Below are 22,921 nucleotides of genomic sequence, written 5' to 3'. Positions count from 1 at the left end.
ATCTGTGACCTGCCTATGTTAAAGCGGCCAACTCGGTTGTGCCGGTTCTTTGATTTTGTTGCTGCTATTGTTCTGCCCCTCTCCTGGTGTAAGGCGGCGTGTGCGCCCCCCGCTCCCAGCACAGGTGGCCTATAGTGGTTGTCGGTGAAGGCACCGTTTGCGGCTCCTGCTCCCAGCATTCATCTATAACTAAGAAGAAGAAATATATAAATAAGAATTAGTAAATACGTACTATCGTCAAATATACTGTGTGTATATATATATATATATATAGAGCTAGAGGTGGTCCCGACATGGATCACAACCACTCCTGCTCGGCCTGTATGGCTCCTCTACAGCTTGAGGATGGCCATGATCTGTGTCCTTCGTGCCTCGGCCTCGGACATCTGAGGCAGGGTCTCTCAGACGAGTCCTGCATGAATTGTGGCATCTTGCCTCATGCTGTCAGGGCTGCAAGGCTGGCCGAGGTAGAGCGCCTGTTGGGCCCTCCCTTGTCTCCCCAGTTGACCCCTGACCAGCGGCTGGCCCCGTCTCGGTCTAGCAGACCACGGCGTCGGCCTGCTGAGACTGCAGGCCCCACCTCCGGGAAGAGGGCCAAGGGGTCCGGGCTTACTTCCAGAGTGGATCAGCTGACAGCGGAGCTTGACAGCATGAAATCCCTCCTCCTGGCTCTCCAGCCTGGGGCTGGAGCAACCCTGCCAGGTGCCCTTGTTCCTCCAACGGCCTCCTTCGGTCCGGAGGAGGATGCGTTTTCCATAGCAGCTTCGGCTACTATGTTTCAGGACTACGCTTCGGACGTGCTCCTGGGAGACGAAGCCTCCCGTCCCTCTGCAGCGGGCTCCCTTTCTTCAGCCCATAGCTCTGCGGGTGGTAGTGAGGACGGCTCTGTGGGAGCCGCCATTCGTACGGCTCTAGCCAGGCTGCAGCTGGACGTGCCGCAGGCTCAGCCAGCTTCGGCCAGTGCCTTTTTCAGGCGCTCCTCAACCCCTGCTGAACTAACTGTACCTCCATCAGAAGAGTATCTGAGGGAATTACAGACATTCTGGAGGGACCCTAGGGCCCCTGCCCGTCCGACAGCTGATGCTCGGACCCTGGCAGCCATGCAGGACGCATCCAAGTTTGGCCTGGACCGCATGCCAGCGGTTGAGCCCACTATAGCCGCCCTGATCGTCTCACCCGATGAGGCTCTGAGACAGGAGGCGAGGTGTCCTCGCCCCCAGTGCCGGGTTACGGATGATTTGCTGTCGAAGGCCTATGAGGCGGGGGCACGCATGGCTCGCATGGGTAATTCCATGTCCCACCTGCTGCTCGCCCTGTCATCATCCCTGCAGGAGACCGAGCTGGACACTTCTGTCCACAGTGTTACTGACGCCTCTCTACAGGCCTTTGCACTGATGTCTAGGGAGTTGGGACGAGTAATGGAAACTCTCGTTCAGGCTCGCCGCCAGGTTTGGTTGGCGCAGTCCCCTCTCTCGGAGGCCTGCAGGAGAACCCTCCGCAGTGTTCCGGTGGAACCGGGGGAGCTGTTTGGTTCCGCGGCTCTGGAAGCCCTCGAGCGCACGGTCCAAGCTGGGAAGACCCGACAGCAGCTGTCTGAGCTTCACAGAAGCGTGCTGCCGCCTGGCAACCCTAGGGGGTGTCCAGCTGCCCCGCAGCACGGCACCCACTCAGCCCCAGTACTCACGCCCACAGCCTGCTCAGCGGCAGGCGCAATCCTTTCGGGCGCCTGAGCGACTGCCCCCTGGGCAACCTCAGGTCTCACGTACTGCCTGTCGTGCCCTTGGAGCCTCTAGAGGTTGGGGGGCCCGACGCTGAGGCCACGGGGCCGACCGTCGGCTTTTTTTCCCAGCAGCTGAGTAGGTGCTGGATTCCTCGTGACTTTTCTGGTATTAGTCATCCAGTGCTTGAAAGCACCGCCTCTGGCGGTCAGTAAGGATGAAATAGAACGAAAGTTACGTATGTAACTACGGTTCTATGAATCCTGGATGACCGCCAGAGCGTTCTGTCACTCAGAATCCTCGTGTACTCGCGAGAAGATTCTGTAGGAACCGACCTGCTGATGTTGCCGGAAGATATAGGCTCTCCGGGGTCAGCAGGGGGTCACGAGTGACGTTGTTGGTATAAACACTCGACCTGCGCATGCGCGAGATGTATCATTCAGTGTTTGAAAGCACCGCCTCTGGCGGTCATCCAGGATTCATAGAACCGTAGTTACATACGTAACTTTCGTTTTCTTTGATTTTTCTGGAGCTTTCTTTGAGTTTTCTTTGTGTTTTCTTTGATTTTTCTGGAGTTTTCTTTGAGTTTTCTGGAGTTTTCTTTGAGTTTTCTTTTAGTTTTCTGGAGTTTTCTTTGAGTTCTGGAGTTTTCTTTGAGTTTTCTTTGAGTTTTCTGGAGTTTTCTTTGAGTTCTGGAGTTTTCTTTGAGTTTTCTTTGAGTTTTCTGGAGTTTTCTGGAGTTTTCTTTGAGTTTTCTGGAGTTTTCTTTGAGTTCTGGAGTTTTCTTTGAGTTTTCTTTGAGTTTCTGGAGTTTTCTTTGAGTTTTCTGAAGTTTTCTGGAGTTTTCTTTGAGTTTTCTTTGAGTTTTCTTTGAGTTCTCTGGAGTTTTCTTCGAGTTTTGGAGTTTTCTTTGAGTTTTCTTTGAGTTTTCTGGAGTTTTCTTCGAGTTTTGGAGTTTTCTTTGAGTTTTCTTTGAGTTTTCTTTGAGTTTTCTGGAGTTTTCTTTGAGTTTCTGGAGTTTTCTTTGAGTTTCTTGAGTTTTCTTTGAGTTTTCTGGAGTTTTCTTTGAGTTTTCTGGAGTTTTCTTTGAGTTTTCTGGAGTTTTCTGGAGTTTTCTTTGAGTTTCTCGAGTTTTCTTTGAGTTTCTTGAGTTTTCTTTGAGTTTTCTGAAGTTTTCTGGAGGGGGGGGGGGCATCAGGGTCCGTGGCAGGGAGGGCTTCATCTGTGTGAAGGTGCCACTGATGGGATCAAGTCACACATGTGCAAGTCTCAAGTCTTAGTTTTCAAGTCCCAAGTAATTTTTTCTTGGTCAAGTCAAAGTCAAAGTCACCTTATTATTGCAATTTTTTCCTGCAGAATCTGATCTTAATAAAGTGAAAACACAAAGATATAAGTAACGGTCAGTAAACATCATTGGCCAATGTGTCCAACCTGTCCACCCTGTATCAAATCAAGCTAACGTTAGCCAACTACCGACTAGGCTAATAGGCTAATATTAGCTAATTTGACGAGCACTTACTGGTCAGAATGGATCTTCAAATGACGAACAAAGTTGGAAGTTGTCGTCTGGCTGTCTGAGATGTTGATGCCGCATGTCTTGCACTGTGCTGTTCGTCTTTTGCCGTCAAAACAGTAATTACGAAAGCCGAAGACAACGACTCTCAGTCCCGCTGACATGTTGATGCATATCTGATATGAGTTTATTCTCTCCCATAAACACTAAGGTATGTAGAGAGGGCATGGCTGACTGACAGGGTAGGGATCCAATCAGGACGCCATTCTCAGCCTGCGCTCCTACCGGGTAATCCATGTTGTTTTTTTAATTTATTTATTAATTTTATATTCAAACTGAAAACATGAACTGAATAACACTCAAGTCAAGTGCCGAGTCTTTAACTTCCAAGTCCGAGTCGAGTCTCAAGTCTTTTATTTTTTGTCAAGTCAAGTCACAGGTCATCAAAACAGCGACTCGAGTCCCCATCTCTGGAAGGTGCCACTGATGCAAAGGTGGATGCTGGAGTTCTGGAGAGACAGATGCTGCCATCAGGGTGACCATCCTGTGGTTGGTTCAGTCCAGCTGGAACTAACCTGGAACCAGTGTGGATCTCTTCATCTGAAAATCAATCACCATCTTCTCAGTTTCTGAGATGTTCAGCTGGAGGTGATTGAGATTGCAATCGTGAAAAGAAAAGGGGACAAATCAGTTCCTGAAGGATTTAAAGGAACCTTTTACCGAGTGTTGATGCTTCGGTGAAGATGCTGAAGATCGTTCGTCTGGACTCGTATCTGTTCGATAAAGGTTCAAACTTTATTTAAAACTTACAGAACTTAAGGTTTTTATTTCGTTTTAGAAAACTTCCAGACTTATCTGGATCCAGAGTTTGCTCGTTGCAGTTCACCAACCAATATTTGCATGTTGTCACGTGACTCATTGGTTTTTGTAAATGACTAAAAATGGGAGCGTTCACAAAACGGATGAATTATATCTGAATGATGAGCAGAGGTGGGTAGTAACGAGTTACATTTATGTGAGTAAGTTTTTTAAATAATTATACTTCTAGGAGTTTTAAATCTCTATACTTTTTACTTTTCCTTGAGTAGATGTGTGCAGCAGAAACTGTCCTCCTACTCCGCTACATTAGGCTACAATGAGCTGGTTACTTTTCTTCTTACCTCTTTGGTATTCTACGCCTCATTATTTTTATCCCCCGCGTACGCCTCATTTTAATGTTTTATTCTGACAGAGAGAGAGACTTCCGCCAAAGGCTCTGCCACCTGACTGTGTTCCACCAATCAGACGCAGCCGTGCGGTCTGGTCACGTGACCGTACTCGATCTCAGCGGCGGGACGGGTTAGCTTTAGCATTAGCAGTCGTAGCAAACAAAGAAAGAAACAGATGAAAAATGTCAGAACCAACGGTGGGAAATGAAGACGCAGACGAGGCCTCATACTGAAAGCATGTTTACCTTACAAAGAGTGAGAAACAGCAGCTACATTATGTGTCTTCTGTGTCAACCAAAACAAACGCACATTTCAGCAGAAACTCAACATCTAACTTGAGGAAACATGTAGCGCTAAGTTTCCTAAACTCGTTTTTCCCCCCATGGATAGGTGAATGTTTGTTTTTTAGGTTACATATGGGTTACATATGTTTTAAACATTTCCTAAGTCTCTTTTATTTTTTATTGAAGTTCTTGAATTTACCTGGATTATTTTAATTTAAGCTTATTTTGTAATTAATTAATTAATTTTAATTTATTTTATCAATTGGATGAACTCTAATCTGCCTAAAGATGATTATTTAGTATTTTTGTCTGTCTGATTGAATGCTTGTGTTAACAAATAAATCAGACGTTACTCAACAGTTACTCAGTACTTGAGTAGTTTTTTCACCGAGAACTTTTTTACTCTTACTCAAGTAATTATTTGGATGACTACTTTTTACTTTTACTTGAGTCATATTATTCTTGAGTACAGTTTTTGGCTGCTCTACCCACCTCCGACGATGAGCTCACTGACAAAACGTTTACCGACTTCTACACAAATCCGCGTGTTTTTTGCTGTCGCCCCCTGCAGGCGGGGGGATGCAGTGCAGGTTCAGCTGGACGCAGGTGTACCTGATGATGACGTGCAGGTGCTCCTGCTCCTGCTCCTCCTCGTGTCTCACAGACAGCAGCAGGTTTCCCAAACTGCTGGCCGAGCAGAAGTTCAAATGCTCCTGAGAGACACGTCGAAGACACGTCAAAGACACGTCAAAGACACGTCAAAGACACGTCAAAGACACGTCACAAACAAAGATCCAGAATACAAGAAACACTGAGAGTAAAGCACGATTCTACGTCTGCTGAAACACGCCAAACCTCACCCTGCCCAGGAAGTGCTTCCTGTAGGCCCGCGCAGCCTCGTTCATCTCCTGCAGCTGGTACCCATAATGCCCCGGGGCAGTTTCTTCCTCTTCTCTCCTTCCCAGGCCTCCCCCGTCCTCCTCCTCACCTCTGGGAGGAGGCACAGGAGAAGGTGGAGCCTCGGGATCCTCGATCCAGTAACCTCCGAACTGAGGCAGGATGACCTGAGGGTACGGCCCCCCCCTCTCCAGCACCTGCAATACACACCGGTGTTTCCATCACTTCTGAGGACATCGCGTCCCACTTAACCCGTCTGTAAGCAGCTTTCGTCTCTTTGATGTTCGATCCATTGTTTTGGTGATATTGTATAAGGACAGATACTCCGTACTCCACATGCTCACTTCATACTATATATATATATATATATATATATATATATATATGTATATATATATATATATATATATATATATATATATATATATATATATATATATATATATATTAGAGCTGGGCGAGTTAACTCGTTATTATCGTGTTAACTTGTTAATTATTAAACGCCGATAAATATTTTATCACGCATTAATGCAGCTTTTATTATTATTCTAAAAGTCTGCTGCTCACAGGCTTTTATTTTGTAAAAGTCTGTCACTCACAGGCTTTTATTTTGTAAAAGTCTGTTGCCTTGATGCCATTCTCATGACTCAACACTTCCTGGCACAGGAGCGAGGAAGCACAGCCTAATATGGTATCATTTTGGGTGTGGAGTATGCAAATCTACCATCCTCGTGCACTTAAATACGCACGGGTGGCATTCATCATTTACGCAGGTCGTTTACAGACTTTTTTCCAAAGTTACGAGCGTTTGTTGAATCTGACGTGGTGTGTTCATACGAGACTTTCGTATGAAAAAAGTGAGAAATTTAGAATAAAAATACGAAAATGTTCTTGCATGAGGCCCAATGACTAATATCAACACATTATAAAACAACTAAAACAGATTCCTGCAGGAAGAAACTGACTCGATTAATCCTAATTACAGACACCTCATATAGTGATTCATCAACGGTTATTAGACGTCCCGTCCTCTGAGATAATGCTGAGCTCATGTGACTCAGATTCATCAATCATGTTAAGATGTTTGTGTGTCTAAATAAAATAAAAAATTTAAAAAAAAATAAAATAAAAAAATAAAAAAAATAAAATAAAATAAAATAAAATAAATTAAAATAAAATAAAATAAATAAAAAAAGATGTTTGTGTGTCTAAAAAAATTAAAAAATTTAAAAAAAATAAAAATAAAAATAAAAATAAAAAAATAAAATAAAATAAAATAAATAATAAAAATAAAAAGATTTTTGTGTGTCTCACCTCCTCAATCCTGGGATAAGGAATGTAGTCATCCTGGAAGAGATGGAGAAGTCAGAAAAGGAAAGGATGAACTGAATCCTACAGACAGCTGATCAATAACTCAACAGAGATACTATTTAGACATTTTGTTTGAGTTTTATGGAGAAAAATACAAATGCTTTCTTTGTTGAACATCACTAACCAACTGTTTGGAGGACAGTCAAATGTTATTTTTTATATGTTTTGTATTCGAAACAAACAATTCAATGAAAAACATCTGCAGATGAACTCATTAGGAAAAGTCTCTGTGTTGGACATGAATGAAAATGAAAGATGCTGGTAAACATGAGGAAATTCAGCATCCACACACAAACATACATGGTGGGGGGGGGGGTCGTGCTACTGTTGGGGAAACAACTTTTGGAGGGTCTTTGAAGGACAACCAGCCTTAAAGACTCAAGCTGGGGTGATGTTCCAAAGTAAAAGGGACAAAGTTGGAACAATTGCGTAGTTGTCAGTGGAAATAAACCCTTATCCGGGTCCTGATCTGGTCAATAAGAAGCTCACGATAAGGTGAATCCTCATTAAACCTGCTCATGCTTTTGAGTTAGCTACCCAAGGATTATCTACGACTCGGTTGGCCATTAGCATGGAGAGGCTAAAGATTAACACACCGAGGCTACTGACCCGATGGACTGCTTTCTGTTCCACAGTGAACATGAATAGTTCTCCGTCTCACTACCCGATGTGAAATGGAGGGCAACAGATCTGTAAAGCCAAGGTACCGGTTACGTAACATTAATAAATGTGGTTATTAATGTAGAAAATATTTCAGATAAACAATGTTTGTACCCGTTAATCACATCTGCGCAGCCGGCAGAAGTGGGCTTATTTAAACTATGGGGTGCTTAGATTTAGATTTCCCTTCATAAATATGGAATAAACCTATTATTACATCATCAAGTAATCAGGAAGAACAGAACTCTGCATATTGGAGGGACGCGCAAAACTGTAGCTACTGAGTAAAGATTTCAGATCCACCGGCAGCAGCTGAACATATTTCCAAAGAGTAATCAGTAGTCACATTTATAAAGAGCAAAAACAAATGAAAATCTGTAAATAATTAAGACAATTAAAGCCAGTTTACCTCAGTTTGCCTTCCCTTAACCAAATCTCTCTATTTGGAACACCCTGCAACATCACGGCTGAAGCTAACGAAGCATTATGCTGCTAACACATCACCTGAGATATCTTGTCACTACAGTTGTCGTCAGTTTAGAACTGAAAGCTAACAGTTCAACAGCTAAACTAGCCAAACCAACGGTAGCTTAGCTTGCTGATAGCCTAATACTTGCTAGCTTTTCTTCCAAAGGACATTAAAGGGTTGACGTAGCCTCTTTTCTTCTTTGATCACATTGAAAAAAAGACCAAATTACAAGAAACGTGTAAACTGTTTAACAAACTGTTTGTTACTCAGTGGGTCGCAGTGACTGATGGGTTGATATGAAGTGTTGAACCGTACTGTTCTCCAAACATTTCACAGCTTTAAACTGGGCATTTCTACTCCCCGTGGTTTGGAGTATTAGCGAACAACAGAGACGGGGACTCGAGTCGCTGTTTTGATGACTTGTGACTTGACAAGACTCGAGACTCGACTCGGACTTGGAAGTTAAAGACTCGGCACTTGACTTGAGACACGATGACTTGAATGACTTGAGTGTTATTCAGTTCATGTTTTCAGTTTGAATATAAAATGAATAAATTAATTTAAAAAATAACATGGATTACCCGGTAGGAGCGCAGGCTGAGAATGGCGTCCTGATTGGATCCCTACCCTGTCAGTCAGTCATGCCCTCTCTACATACCGTCATCAACATCAACATGTCAGCGGGAGGGGCACCGAGAGTCATTGGCTGTGTTCGAAATCGCCTACTACATACTACATACTACATACTACATACTACATACTGCATACTACATACTGCATACTGCATACTACATACTGCATACTACATACTGCATACTGCATACTGCATACTGCATACTACATACTGCATACTGCATACTGCATACTGCATACTATATACTGCACACTGCATACTGCATACTACACACTGCATACTACATACTACATACTGCATACTACATACTGCATACTACATACTGCATACTGCATACTACATACTGCATACTGCATACTGCATACTGCATACTACATACTGCATACTACATACTGCATACTGCATACTACATACTGCATACTGCATACTGCATACTACATACTGCATACTGCATACTACATACTACATACTGCATACTACATACTGCATACTGCATACTACATACTGCATACTGCATACTGCATACTGCATACTATATACTGCACACTGCATACTGCATACTACACACTGCATACTACATACTACATACTGCATACTACATACTGCATACTACATACTGCATACTGCATACTACATACTGCATACTGCATACTGCATACTGCATACTACATACTGCATACTACATACTGCATACTACATACTGCATACTGCATACTGCATACTACATACTGCATACTGCATACTACATACTGCATACTGCATACTGCATACTACATACTGCATACTACATACTGCATACTGCATACTGCATACTATATACTGCACACTGCATACTGCATACTACACACTGCATACTACATACTACATACTGCATACTACATACTGCATACTACATACTGCATACTGCATACTACATACTGCATACTGCATACTGCATACTACATACTGCATACTACATACTGCATACTGCATACTACATACTGCATACTGCATACTACATACTACACACTGCATACTACATACTGCATACTACATACTACACACTGCATACTGCATACTACATACTGCATACTACATACTACATACTGCATACTGCATACTGCATACTGCATACTACACACTGCATACTGCATACTACATACTGCATACTACATACTACATACTGCATACTACATACTGCATACTACATACTGCATACTACATACTGCATACTGCATACTGCATACTGCATACTGCATACTACATACTGCGTACTACATACTGCATACTGCATACTGCATACTACATACTGCATACTACATACTGCATACTACATACTACATACTGCATACTGATCGATCAGAGAGTATGCAGAGCGTTTACCCACAATGCATTTCGCTCCTGCCCGAGCTGAAATCAGCCGGCCTGAAGCTGATTTCTCTTAAGCTCTAAACTCTGTAAACTTTAGCAACATTTGAAACATTTTCAGGTGAGAAAGTAGTCGTTTAGATCCCCAACGTGTTGAAAACCTGACAAAATACCGGCTGTTTACAATTTTGTTCCCACGAATTCGGCGCTACTAAAGCTAGCCGCAGTGAGCTAACGTGCTTCCGGTTATTTTCACAAAATAAAATACCCGTTGCCTTTTATCATAGGGAAAGCCATTACCTTACAATTGGTGCTTTTGTTTTGAAAACAGGAAGTGAACCTACCCTCGTTGTAGCTAGCTTGAAACTGCCGTTTTGACAGGAAATGACGATCGGCGACGTCACGTTACGTTGCATCTTGGGTAGTTTGAGTACGAGTAGTAACCTCATGATGCATACCCAACATTTAGGAGAATCTAGTATGCATCCGGGAACTTAAAAAAAGTTAAAGTTAGTAGGAGTAGTATGAGAAGTATGCGGTTTCGAACACAGCCATTGTCTTCGGCTTCCGTAATCACCATTTTGATGGTAAAAGACGAACAGCTCAGTGCAAGACATGCGGCATCAGCATCTCAGACAGCCAGACGACAACTTCCAACTTTGTTCGTCATTTAAAGATCCATTCTGACAAGTAAGTGCTCGTCAAATGAGCTAATATTATCCTGTTAGCCTTGTCGGTAGTCGGTAGCTTGTCTATCCTTTATAGGGGTATCCTCTCTGCACTTTGTCCTGTGCAGAGAAAAAGTGCAGACAGGACCCTCTCAAATATTATATTTTCCAAGTGCAATACTTAGTAAAAAGGGACTTATTGATACACTCTGCAGACAGATCTGTGGAATGTAACAAAGTTTAATGTTGTATCCTCGCTGTGAGGGAATGTTGGAAGTTGAACTGCTCAGAGCTCTGGTGTCTCAGATGATACAGAAACATACAGATGTTTCTGATTCTTTATGTTCTTTCAGATGATTTTACATCTTTGCCTTTTTTCTTGTTAACTGCAAGGCAACTGAAATACTAAACACTATAATCAGAAGTTGTTTAGATTGAAAACCATCAATAAATCATTTTATGAGGTAATTTCTGTTCTGTTTGATTCCATGATGTGTTTAACTGATTATCAGCACAATGCAAATCCAAATGATTGTTTTAACTTTTAAACAGGTTGGACACATCGGCCAATGATGTTTACTGAGTTACTTTTATCTCGTCTTTTCACTTTATTAGGATCAGATTCTGCGGGTAAAATTGCAATAATAAGGTGACTTGACTTTGACTTGCCCAAGAGAAAATTACTGCCTTGCACATGTGTGACTTGGTCCCATCTCTGGCTAACAATGCTAAATACCCCGAACAGTCACAGGGGACTGTAGAGGAAGCTAAAACACAGCAGCTAACTTGGCTGGAGGTTAGCATGCCAAGGCTAACCTGACAACAACAAGCAGCAGGTTGTTGGTTTGCTGCTGCCACCGACTGTTCAGATTAATACAGATTAATACAGATTAATACAGATTAATAGACTGAGCTGCTCATGAGACTCGGGTTTTTGAACCAACAGGAAATGAAATGCAGCCATAAAGCGTGACGTGGATGGATATGAGCACGGACAGATGAACAGACATGCCTTCTGTCTCTGAGGGATTGTCTTCATCTCTGCAACTTCTGGCACCTGCTGCATTGGTTTCAGGAAGAGAAAACATTATTAACAACCTCTGTGTCCAGTTTCCCCAAGAAACTTTAGAAAGGATTCAGTTTCATTTTCAAATTACATCCAATAATAAACTGGGATAAACGCTAAATCTAGTTTAAAAATTATCGATACTAATTCCCATTTGGTGGCTTATACGGAGCTGGGTGAAAATAAACAAAAGTGTGTGTTAATGGTAATTAGGAACCTTCTGTTCTTATAGTTTTCACTAAAATAAAGAGCATATCAGTCTTTATTAAACACATGCAACACAGAAAACAGCAGATCAGATTATTTGAGAGCTCATAAAGCTGCAAAGTACCAATTTAGTGGCTTAAATTACTAATAAATAGCAACATACAGCACACTTTGAGGGCTAAAATATCCATATTCACACAAAACCAGTAACTCAGACAGAGTTCAGAATGTCCACTCTCCATTCACTCTCTCATCACATCATGTTTACTAAAGTTGACCCACTGGGGACGAAGCGTACAGCAGCTAAATTCACAGTTAAATAATTAAATAAATAATAAATAAACGCTGCTGGACAGCACAAGCTAACGGTTTAGGTTCAGGACATGTTAGCATTTCCTGCACAAGCTAACGGTTTAGGTTCAGGACATGTTAGCATCTCCTGCACAAGCTAACGGTTTAGGTTCAGGACATGTTAGCATCTCCTGCACAAGCTAACGGTTTAGGTTCAGGACATGTTAGCATCTCCTGCACAAGCTAACGGTTTAGGTTCAGGACATGTTAGCATCTCCTGCACAAGCTAACGGTTTAGGTTCAGGACATGTTAGCATCTCCTGCAAAAGCTAACAGTTTAGGTTCAGGACATGTTAGCATCTCCTGCCCAACACTGATGGAGAACTTTAGCTTTCAAATCTGTGTGCATCCTTCATTATTTTGAAAATTGTAAAGCATCCCACAACAAAATCACTGACTGGAGCTGCGACAACAAGATCACCTTCAATACAGAAATAGTGAATAAACATGTAATAAACAACACAAAATCTGTTTTTTGTGGCCCAAAATATTTAAACAGTGAGCGTGAACATTGCAGCTTATCCTGAATATGTTTACAGTTTACTGATCAACTGAAGTTCAAATATGATTTAGATGAATGTTTTATGAATTAATGCTCAAATCCTGCTTCTCAGGGTGAACAAAGACCAGCCGCTGAAATGGCTGAAATGGCTGAAATGTCTGAGGCACAGTAACAAGCTGTTGATGCTAGTACCAGCTATCACCAGCTAGCTGAAGCTAGCATTAGCATGCTTTGTCAGCTTAAGTCACCATTCATTTTTTCATATTACCATGAAAATGTAGTTATTTGCTAACTTGAAAGGTCAGAGTTAAGTGGCTTAAAAAAGAAAAAACACATTCCTCTGAAGATGCTCAGGTACGAGGACTGAAGATGAGGGAAGAAGCAGAAAATGTCCAAAGAGAAACTCTGAGAGAGCTTCAGGAAGCTGCAGAACTGCTGATCAGGACACTTTAAAGGCTCCAGGAACAGAAAGAAATGAGGACTGGGTCGGGACTCTGACGTAAGCAGAGTTTCGGGCCGCTGGAGACAACCAATCATGGCGGACTTTGTGGAAGGAAGGGGGGTTCACTTACTTCTTTACAGAAAATATGTGAGTATAAAAGAGTAAATAACCCTGATGGTGATGTTCACTGTGAATCTAACTCATGCTAATAGGTTAGAAGTCACAAAATCTGTAAAGTTTTGTGTAGCATCATAAATAAAGTGGTGAAAAAATATGACATAATAAACAAAATATCTGTTTATTTGTTCATACAATTAATATTCTGTACTAATATCATTCTGTTGGTTGAATATTGGATGAATTATTTTGTTTTTCAGAGCAGAACTTAATAAAAACATTTAATTTTAAGATGATATCAACTTTTATTGCCAGCCTGGAAAACAATTTCCTGCTTGTTTGTTTATTCAACACACAAACAGACACAATAAGTTCCACAGCAGGACGAGACGCCCAGCAAACTGTGACGAGTGCATTAAAATTCACTTCTTACCTCCATCTTCTCCATCATGTCGAAGAAGTGAGCCGACTGCAAACAGACAGACACAGATGTGTGTTAACGTTTTCTTATGAGCTGTTTTCTTTGTTTATTTCTGTATTTTTCTATTTGTTCCAAATCATTTATTTTTTTATTCATTTCAATTTCTTATCATATTATTTAATGGATATATTTTCTCTTTGCATTTATTTCCATGTTTGTTTGTTTCTACATTCCTTTATGCAGTTCTGTTTCATTATGCAAATGAGGGGGCGGGGCCTCAGACTTCCGGGAAGGTCTCCGTAGACGACCATAAATCAGCCTTAATTGTCAGAACAACGACGGCCTAAATGCAGTTTGTCATGCAGCGTACGTTTTTATTCAAACTTTATAAACAACTGCTGTATTTCAAACAGACCAATCAGTGACTATGGGCTGTGTTCCAAACCGCATACTTCTCCTACTACTCATACTAACTTTCTGAGTTAGTATGCGAGTTTGAGTAAGCAGAAGTTCCCGGATGCATACTAGATTCTCCTAAATGTTGGGTATGCATCATGAGGTTTCTGCTCATACTCAACCTACCCAAGATGCAACGTAACGTGACGTCGCCGATCGTCATTTCCTGTCAAAACGGCAGTTTCAAGCTAGCTACAACGAGGGTAGGTTCACTTCCTGTTTTTAAAACAAAAGCACCAATTGTATGGTAATGGCTTTCCCTATGATAAAAGGTAACGGGTATTTTATTTTGTGAAAATAACAGGAAGTGCGTTAGCTCACTGCGGCTAGCTTTAGTAGCGCCGAATTTACAAAATTGTAAATAGCCGGTATTTTGTCAGGTTTTCAACACGTTGGGGATCTAAACGACTACTTTCTCTCCTGAAAATGTTTCAAATGTTGCTAAAGTTTACAGAGTTTAGAGCTTAAGAGAAATCAGCTTCAGGCCGGCTGATTTCGGCTCGGGCAGGAGCGAAATGCATTGTGGGTAAACGCTCTGCATACTGTCTGATCGATGAGTATGTAGTATGAAGTATGTAGCAGGAAGTATGTAGAATGTACTATGTAGCATATAGCATGTAGCATGTAGTATGTTGTATGTAGTATGTAGCTTGTAGCAGGAAGCATGTAGTATGTAGCATGTAGTATGTAGCATGTAGCATGTAGCAGGAAGTATATAGTATGTAGTATGTAGTATGTAGTATGCAGTATGTAGCATATAGCATTTAGCATGTAGTATGTAGCATAAAGCATGTAGCAGGAAGTATGTAGTATGTAGTATGCAGTATGTAGCATGTAGTATGTAGCATGTAGCAGGAAGTATGTAGTATGTAGCATGTAGCAGGTAGTATGCAGTATGTAGCATGTAGAAGGTAGTATGTAGTATGTAGCATGTAGCATGTAGCATGTAGTATGCAGTATGTAGCATGTAGCAGATAGTATGCAGTATGTAGCATGTAGCATGTAGCAGGAAGTATGTAGTATGTAGCAGATAGTATGCAGTATGTAGCATGTAGCATGTAGCAGGAAGTATGTAGTATGTAGCATGTAGTATGGAGCATGTAGCATGTAGTATGTACTATGTAGCATGTAGTACGTAGCATGTAGCAGGTAGTATGCAGTATGTAGCATGTAGCAGGTAGTATGCAATATGCAGCATGTAGCATGTAGCAGGTAGTATGCAGTATATAGCATGTAGCAGGTAGTATGCAGTATGTAGCATGTAGCATGTAGCAGGTAGTATGCAGTATGTAGCATGTAGCAGGTAGTATGCAGTATGCAGCATGTAGCATGTAGCAGGTAGTATGCAGTATATAGCATGTAGCATATAGTATGTAGTATGTAGTATGTAGCATGTAGTATGCAGTATGCAGTATGTAGCATGTAGCATATAGTATGTAGTATGCGGTTTCGAACACACGATCTGTGCAGCATGATAATCAACCAATAGGTGAGCAGCAAAGCCACGACACAATCAGAGGGACAGAAATGGAGAAATTTAAGAGAAATAAAAAGAAAACATGAATATAAATAGGTGGAGAAAACGGAGCTGTGAATGGAATGAACGGACAAATGAAAGAAAGAAATCATTGGGAGCAGATGAAGCTGGTGCGTCACCTTCATGGTGGGGGGTGCGGTGCGGGGGGGCGAGGGCGGGCAGTCCGCCACAGAAACATGGGCGATGGTCAGGAGGTCCTGTTTGCTGCAACAAAGGAAGAGATCAATTCATCTTTATTTATATAGCGCCAAATACAACAAATGTCATCTCAAGGCACTTAGATAATAAAGTCCAATTCAAGCCAACTGGAATCATAATTATTTATAAAATAATCCAGTTCATTCATATAGAGCCAATTCAATATCAGATACCTCTCCTGATCACACTGATCAATAAACAAACATTTATCGTGTTTCCTACACAGTCCGGCTGTGCGTGTGCGAGTGAGCGTGACATCATCATGATGATCATCCGTCAGCAGCGATGACATCACACACGGTGATGAACCGCACCAACCAGGCGTGCCGGTTAACGTGCTCTCTCTGTGGTTGCCATGGTTTCCTCAGGTGTCCGACACCAGGAACACGGATCTAAAGCTTTTTGCAGGAGCTGCCGGCAGCCAATCACATCGCAGTTTGCTGTCAGAGCTTCCACACTCACATATTGATGACTCGTGTTTAATATTGATGACTCATGGTTTAACATGCGTATTGATTAAACTCAACTATTGACTCACACTGAAAACAAAGCAAAGATATTGATGAGTCACACCTGTTTTTTTCAACGTTAGGTCAGAGTTAAACAGCTGCTTATTCATATTGTAATAACAGATTTGTTTTCATAGATATTGACAGATATTGATGAGTCATACTAGGATTTGAATTTGATTATCAGTGGCTTGTCCATCATTAGAAACCCCGGTTTGATAGATGTTCAGACTTGCTGACTCACTTGAATACAGATGATTCATGCTCGTATAATTAGGAGCTAAAGTCTCTAAATCTTTGGCTGGAAATGGATGATGCAACAGTTGAAACGTTTGCCTGAAACATTGATTATAATGACCTGATATTGTCAGATTTGCTGTTAAAGCGGTGCTTTGTGCTCCTGTGTTGGGGACTCGTCCTTCGACAGAGACTGGAAGGCTTTGGAAAGGTCGAAGTGAGATCACCGGCTCTGTTTTTGATCCTTTCCGACACAAACCTGGTGACGCTTTAACCTGGTCGGCTTCAGTGATTGGTCAGCTTCGGTGGCCTGATCAAGCTCCGCCCACTATTCACTATAGTTCTTCTCCAATTGATTAATTGATTTTCTAAATTTATTTATTTAGTCATTAAATATTATTATTATTATTAGTAGTAGTAATTTTATTAGAATTTGTATTATTATTGTTGTTGCTAATATACAATCATTGTAAATATTTATCTTTTTTTTTTTGAGCTACTTAACTAATTTGAATTTCCCCCATTGGGGGATGAATAAAGTATTTTTCTATTCTTCTATTCAGATCTACCGAAATGTGAAACTCAGGTTTTATTTAAACTTTTGATTTCCAGGACACGACAAACTCTAAAGTAGAAATAAGACCAACAAGGTAAAGGCACACATTTATATTATTATTTATTTATTTTTATTTTTTTATTTTTTTCTCCTTCCAGTTATTTATTTATTAATTGAATTTTAATAATTTTTATTGCTATGCTTTTTTTCTTTGTATGTACCTTCTTGTTCTATGTTGTTCACCGTTTGTAAATTAACAAAATGTGCAATAAACATATGTTTAAAAAAACAAACAAAAAAAAACAAGGTAAAGATGACGCAACTTTCTCAAAGATGCTGCAACATCCTGCCTTCAAACTGTTGTAGCCGTCCAGATGAAAGCTGCTTTTCAGTAACAGAAACTCATCTGTTTCAAGTTAAAATGATTCATTACATTGTTGGAAACTGTTTTATTCTATGAAATAAAAATCCTTAATATTCTCGAGATTCCTCTCCTATCGTCCCTCTAACCCCATCTGCTCCTCCTCTTCTTCTTCTTTTATTAATTTAACCAGAGTGACATTTCCACAGGATAAAAGCAGGGCAGCCAGAGGGCTGGAGGTTTGGTTTGCAGGGAGCCTGATGACCTTCTTTAACTGTGTAACACAAAGGAAGGCATGTTGCATGAAACCGTGAAAGAAAACAAGATAAAAGATGATGCAATACTGCTACTAAAAAGTCAGGATTCAACTCACTGATAAAATAATAAAAGATGATGTAATAAATCTAAAAAGCAGGAAAAGCAAAACATCAAACATGTAAGAACTCTGTTTTTTTAATCTTATGTTTGTTTCTGTTTTAGGGCTAAAAACCAAAGCCTCCACCTCCAGCATCCGGTTAGAATCCATCATTCCAGACACCGAAAGAGCTCAACGCATTGAAACGTACGAAAATACACACAAACATGTGAAGAGACTTCAAAAATGCATACAGAGGAAAGATGGCAGCCGTGGTAACGGTAACCGTAGCAATAGCATGATCGTTGCCTAACCCTAACCAAGTAATGTTACCGCGTAAACCCAGCGAGGAAGTGACAGCATTTAGCTGTAATGTGTTGATACGATGGCGGGTTAACTCGTTATTATCTGACGCCTGTCGCTCACAGGCTTTTATTTTGTAAAAGTCTGTCGCTCACAGGCTTTTATTTTGTAAAAGTCTGTTGCTCACAGGCTTTTATTTGGTAAAAGTCTATTGCTCACAGGCTTTTATTTTGTAAAAGTCTATTGCTCACAGGCTTTTATTTTGTAAAAGTCTGTCGCTCACAGGCTTTTATTTTGTAAAAGTCTATTGCTCACAGGCTTTTATTATTGTAAAAGTCTGTCGCTCACAGGCTTTTATTTTGTAAAAGTCTGTTGCTCACAGGCTTTTATTATTGTAAAAGTCTGTCGCTCACAGGCTTTTATTTTGTAAAAGTCTGTTGCTCACAGGCTTTTATTTTGTAAAAGTCTGCTGCTCACAGGCTTTTATTTTGTAAAAGTCTGTCGCTCACAGGCTTTTATTTTGTAAAAGTCTGTTCCTCACAGGCTTTCATTTTATAAAAGTCTGCTGCTCACAGGCTTTTATTTTGCAAAAGTCTGTAGCTCACAGGCTTTTATTTTGTAAAAGTCTGCTGCTCACAGGCTTTTATTTTGTAAAAGTCTGTTGCTCACAGGCTTTTATTCTGTAAAAGTCTGTTGCTGTCTGCTGTGGAACAGGAAAAGAAAGTAATCGGCAGATCCACCAAACATGGAGAAGGGTACGGAACTTTTACTCGGCCATTTTCATTTTAAAGTTCTTCCAGACGGCGGAGTCGACAGAACCAAAGTCATCTGTAAACTCTGCCAAGTTGAATTGTCTTCTCAGCGTAGTAGTTCCAGTCTAAAATATCACTTAAAAGGCAAAACACACAACTGATAGCAGCAAGTCATTCAAGGAAACAGACAGTGGAGCGAGGCTTCTACATAAAAACTACAGAAAGATGCTGATGTTAAAAGTGTGTTTGCACAACAAATGTTATGGCACTTTCATTCATATGGCAGCACATTTAAAATAAAGCTAAATGCTAAAAGCTAAAAGCAACAGACTTCAAAGCTGCTCATCATGATCTTTGTTAAGTAACACTGATTTTAGTGATTAGAAATGGGAAAATAATGGTAATATGGATATTGTGATGGTTATTAACTGAAAAGGCCATGCCAGTCTTAAAAACAAGTATGTTTATGATCTATTAAGGTTGATTTCTCATCAGTGATGAGGAGAAAATTAGTTGATTTTAACATCTTGAATTGTAAGATTCACCAAAGTCTTGGTGGATTCCATCAGAACCTGTAACCTGTACATATTGGACCTCACGTTAAAGGTCTAACATCTGCGACTGAGGAGGCTGCAGATATGTTCCTGAACCCAGATCACCGGCAGTATCCTGCAGGAAGGAGCCGTTAGAAGATGGTTAAATGTGACGGCAGCAACACTCGGTCAGCGTGTTGGAATCATACGAATCTACAGATGTTTCCTTATGTATTTCACCTCCATCTGGCTTCAAACAACAGGCGAAAGATGCTTTGTTTTAAACAGCCAGGAGACAGGGAAACCCTTTGAGCTAGAAACATAAGAAATAAAAAAGAATGGATGATGAAATACTCTGGTTTCTTTGGGCTTCAGAGGAAAAAGGTGCAGAAGTGAAAGGGACAAACGGTCAAAGAGCTGCGAGTCGACACATTCCTGTCCTCTGTGATTAATTAGTTTTGCCTCATAACGAGCCAGCGAGTCCTGAGGGAGCGGCTCGAGCGTCCAGAAGCGAACGGAAAGGTCACGAAGACGGGAAGCAAAGAGCAGCGAGGGGACGCACAGCCTGCTGCGAGAGAAGGTCGCTCAGCGAGGAGCCGAGTGTTCGGACCATCAGACAGATTCCACTTCTGCTCCTGACTCCAGAGTTTACGCTTCCAGGTCAAAAAACGTTTTGAAAAAAACTACGTTTTCAAATCAGTTCGTCAAAATGTGTGTGTGTGTGCTTGTATTTTCCACCTTATGGGGACATAAATATTTTTACATGAGCACATTGTGAGGACCCGACTTCTTCATTTAATGTCATCAGTTTATGAGTTATTTCAGACTTCCAGTGGAAGCTGACGTGTCAGAAAGTTGCTGCAGATCTGTGTGATGGGAAAAGGATTGTGTGTGTGTGTGTGTGTGTGTGTGTGTGTGTGTGTGTGTGTGTGTGTGTGCGTGTGTGTGCATGGATGTCATCATGAGGACCACACCCCTCAGGGGCACTGCCTTATGGGGACATCCTGTCACCATGGGGACCTTATTGTTTTCCCCAGAGGTTCAAAGGGTTTTTTAGGGTTAACCTCTTAACCCTAACCGCTACTTTTGCCTCACTTGATATCAATATGTACAGCCACCTAGCGATAGCCGCACCTGTTACGGTGTTTACTGCTCGGTCTGCTCTTCGGTCTGCACAGTTTACATTGGTCACATTGATATCAAGGGAGAGAAAATAGGGCCAAGAGATTGTGAGCTCTGACTTTTTCCTGGAGAACCATTTTGTGATGCAAATGTATTACTCTGTTGAACGCATATTGTTTTGTAAAGCAAGACGCTTTATTTTTTTCACCCCAGCCAACTAGCCGGACTACCTTCATCAACACCAAAACGAGGCTGGAACTCTGCTCACAGGACGCAGCAGGGGGTAAGAAGATGTTCAGAAATGATGTTGCTGATTTTGGATGTTACACAGCTTCATGTCAGAAGAGGAGAACTGTCCCTTTAAAGGGAAACTCCGGGGCATTTGAAGCTTGTTTCCATTGCTAGAGGTTGTCAAATACTGACAGTAGGACACAGAGAGGTGCGTATCTGCGCTCCCTGTGTGGAGATCGCGCAGTTCGCACAGCGTGTCATGCAAGGCTAATACGTGGTGGCTAAGGGGAAAGTGCTAACCCTTCCACGTAAAACAACAACTTGCACACTGCAGAAACGTCACACCACTTTATAAACCATCCGACAATAAAGTCACAAGCCTTACCATCAAAACCATATGCATGGTTCTCACATTACTGGCATGGGGACGTTACAAAACAACTTTATAAACAGCATGTCACTCACCGGCTGGTTGTAGGCTCGCTCATGTGAAAGCCCAAAAGAGTCGATGGACGATAATCACATATGCAAAATAATTATATTCTCTAGAAAAACTGCGTTCAAGTATTTAAAACATTACAACAATACATGCCCAGTAATAGCGGCTGTGGCTCAGTGGTTAGAGTCGGTCGTCCAATAACCGGAAGGTTGGCGGTTCGATTCCCACTCTCACCACTCGGAAAAAAGATTGGTGGAACTGATAGCTGGAGGGGTGTCAGTCCACCTCCTTGTCACGGCTGAGGTGCCCTTGAGCAAGGCACTGACCCCCATGCTCCCCGGGCGCCTTCTGGCTGCTTCATGGCTGCCCACCGCTCCAGGTTGGCATCTGTCTCCAATTGTGTGACCCTGTGCATGTGCATGTGTGTCAAACAGGTGCCAACCTGGATGGGTTAAAAGCGGAGGACAAATTTCGTGTGTACATATGTACGCATGACAATAAATCTGAAAAAAAATAAATAAATATTGGGGCAAGAGTTTATGGAGCGAGGCCTGTCCCCATAGAGCAGAGAAACTCATTGCGCGGCTCACACTCGCATAGTAGCTTATAACAATATGCTAACAATAACAATACATTTTTTCAAATAACACACAGCGAATACTGCACAGTATTAAGTATTTTTATTAAGTTTGAGTTTTTGTAGCATTAAGTATTTTTATTAAGCATTAATTAAGGCTTAATGGTGTTTCCAAAAGGGGGAACTGTTAAACCTGGCAACGCAGCCCGCTTAAACCACCGTCACACTTGACCGCAGAGCACGCTAGCTCCTTTAGCCGGCGCACGCTAGCTCCTTTAGCCAGTGCACGTTAGCTCCTTTTTTAGCCAGCGCACGCTAGCTCCTTTAGCCAGAGCACGCTAGCTCCTTTAGCCAGTGCACGCTAGCTCCTTTAGCCAGCGCACGCCAGCTCCTTTAGCCAGAGCACGCTAGCTCCTTTAGCCAGTGCACGCTAGCTCCCTTAGCCAGCGCGAGATGCAGGCACAATGGATCGGTTTTTAATTAAAAAGGGCAAAAAGCAGCACAAAAACCACCACAAAAACCATGCTCATCCTGAATGTCTCACTATGATTACAACAACAAACTACAAATACAACATGAAGAAAGTCGAGGACATGCACGCCAGCTTCCGCTCATCCCAGTATTAAGGTTAATGTGGTCTTAATTGAAAATGTATTGGCTGTGTTGTTTCTTTTCTTGTGGGATGTTTCATATGTAGAAATGCATATTTGCAAAAGGGGACTTTAGTATTGTAAGACCGGGTTTTGGATGTTTGAATTATTGTCTTACATAAACTATCGGAGGGCTGTGGGTAAAGTTAGCGCACGAGAACAACTTCGGCCATATAACTCGATCCCCTTTAATGTCCGACCACAAAGCGTCAACTCTCACATCTTACAGA

The 22,921-nt window shown here is 41.6% G+C and overlaps 1 protein-coding gene across 5 annotated transcripts in view; it reads right to left on the bottom strand.

Annotated features, from left to right (window-relative positions):
- Positions 1-22,921, bottom strand: part of LOC142401809 (rap1 GTPase-activating protein 2-like) — a 67,297-nt gene that overhangs the window by 18,354 nt on the left and 26,022 nt on the right. For 4 of the 5 annotated variants that reach the window (XM_075487278.1, XM_075487279.1, XM_075487277.1 and 1 more), the window contains 6 exons: positions 15,988-16,072; positions 13,888-13,923; positions 11,782-11,829; positions 6,935-6,967; positions 5,584-5,817; positions 5,336-5,436 (listed from right to left, as the gene is read on the bottom strand). In XM_075487278.1, coding sequence (XP_075343393.1) covers positions 5,336-5,436; positions 5,584-5,817; positions 6,935-6,967; positions 11,782-11,829; positions 13,888-13,923; positions 15,988-16,072 — 537 coding nt within the window. The remainder of the gene's footprint in view (positions 1-5,335; positions 5,437-5,583; positions 5,818-6,934; positions 6,968-11,781; positions 11,830-13,887; positions 13,924-15,987; positions 16,073-22,921) is intronic. The other variant, XM_075487280.1, reaches the window with a different exon arrangement.

The sequence above is a fragment of the Odontesthes bonariensis genome, chromosome 16 (assembly GCF_027942865.1).
Source record: "Odontesthes bonariensis isolate fOdoBon6 chromosome 16, fOdoBon6.hap1, whole genome shotgun sequence".
NCBI lineage: Eukaryota > Metazoa > Chordata > Actinopteri > Atheriniformes > Atherinopsidae > Odontesthes > Odontesthes bonariensis.
Note: the sequence above shows the minus strand (reverse complement) of the source record. Positions and strands in the feature narration are given on the sequence as shown.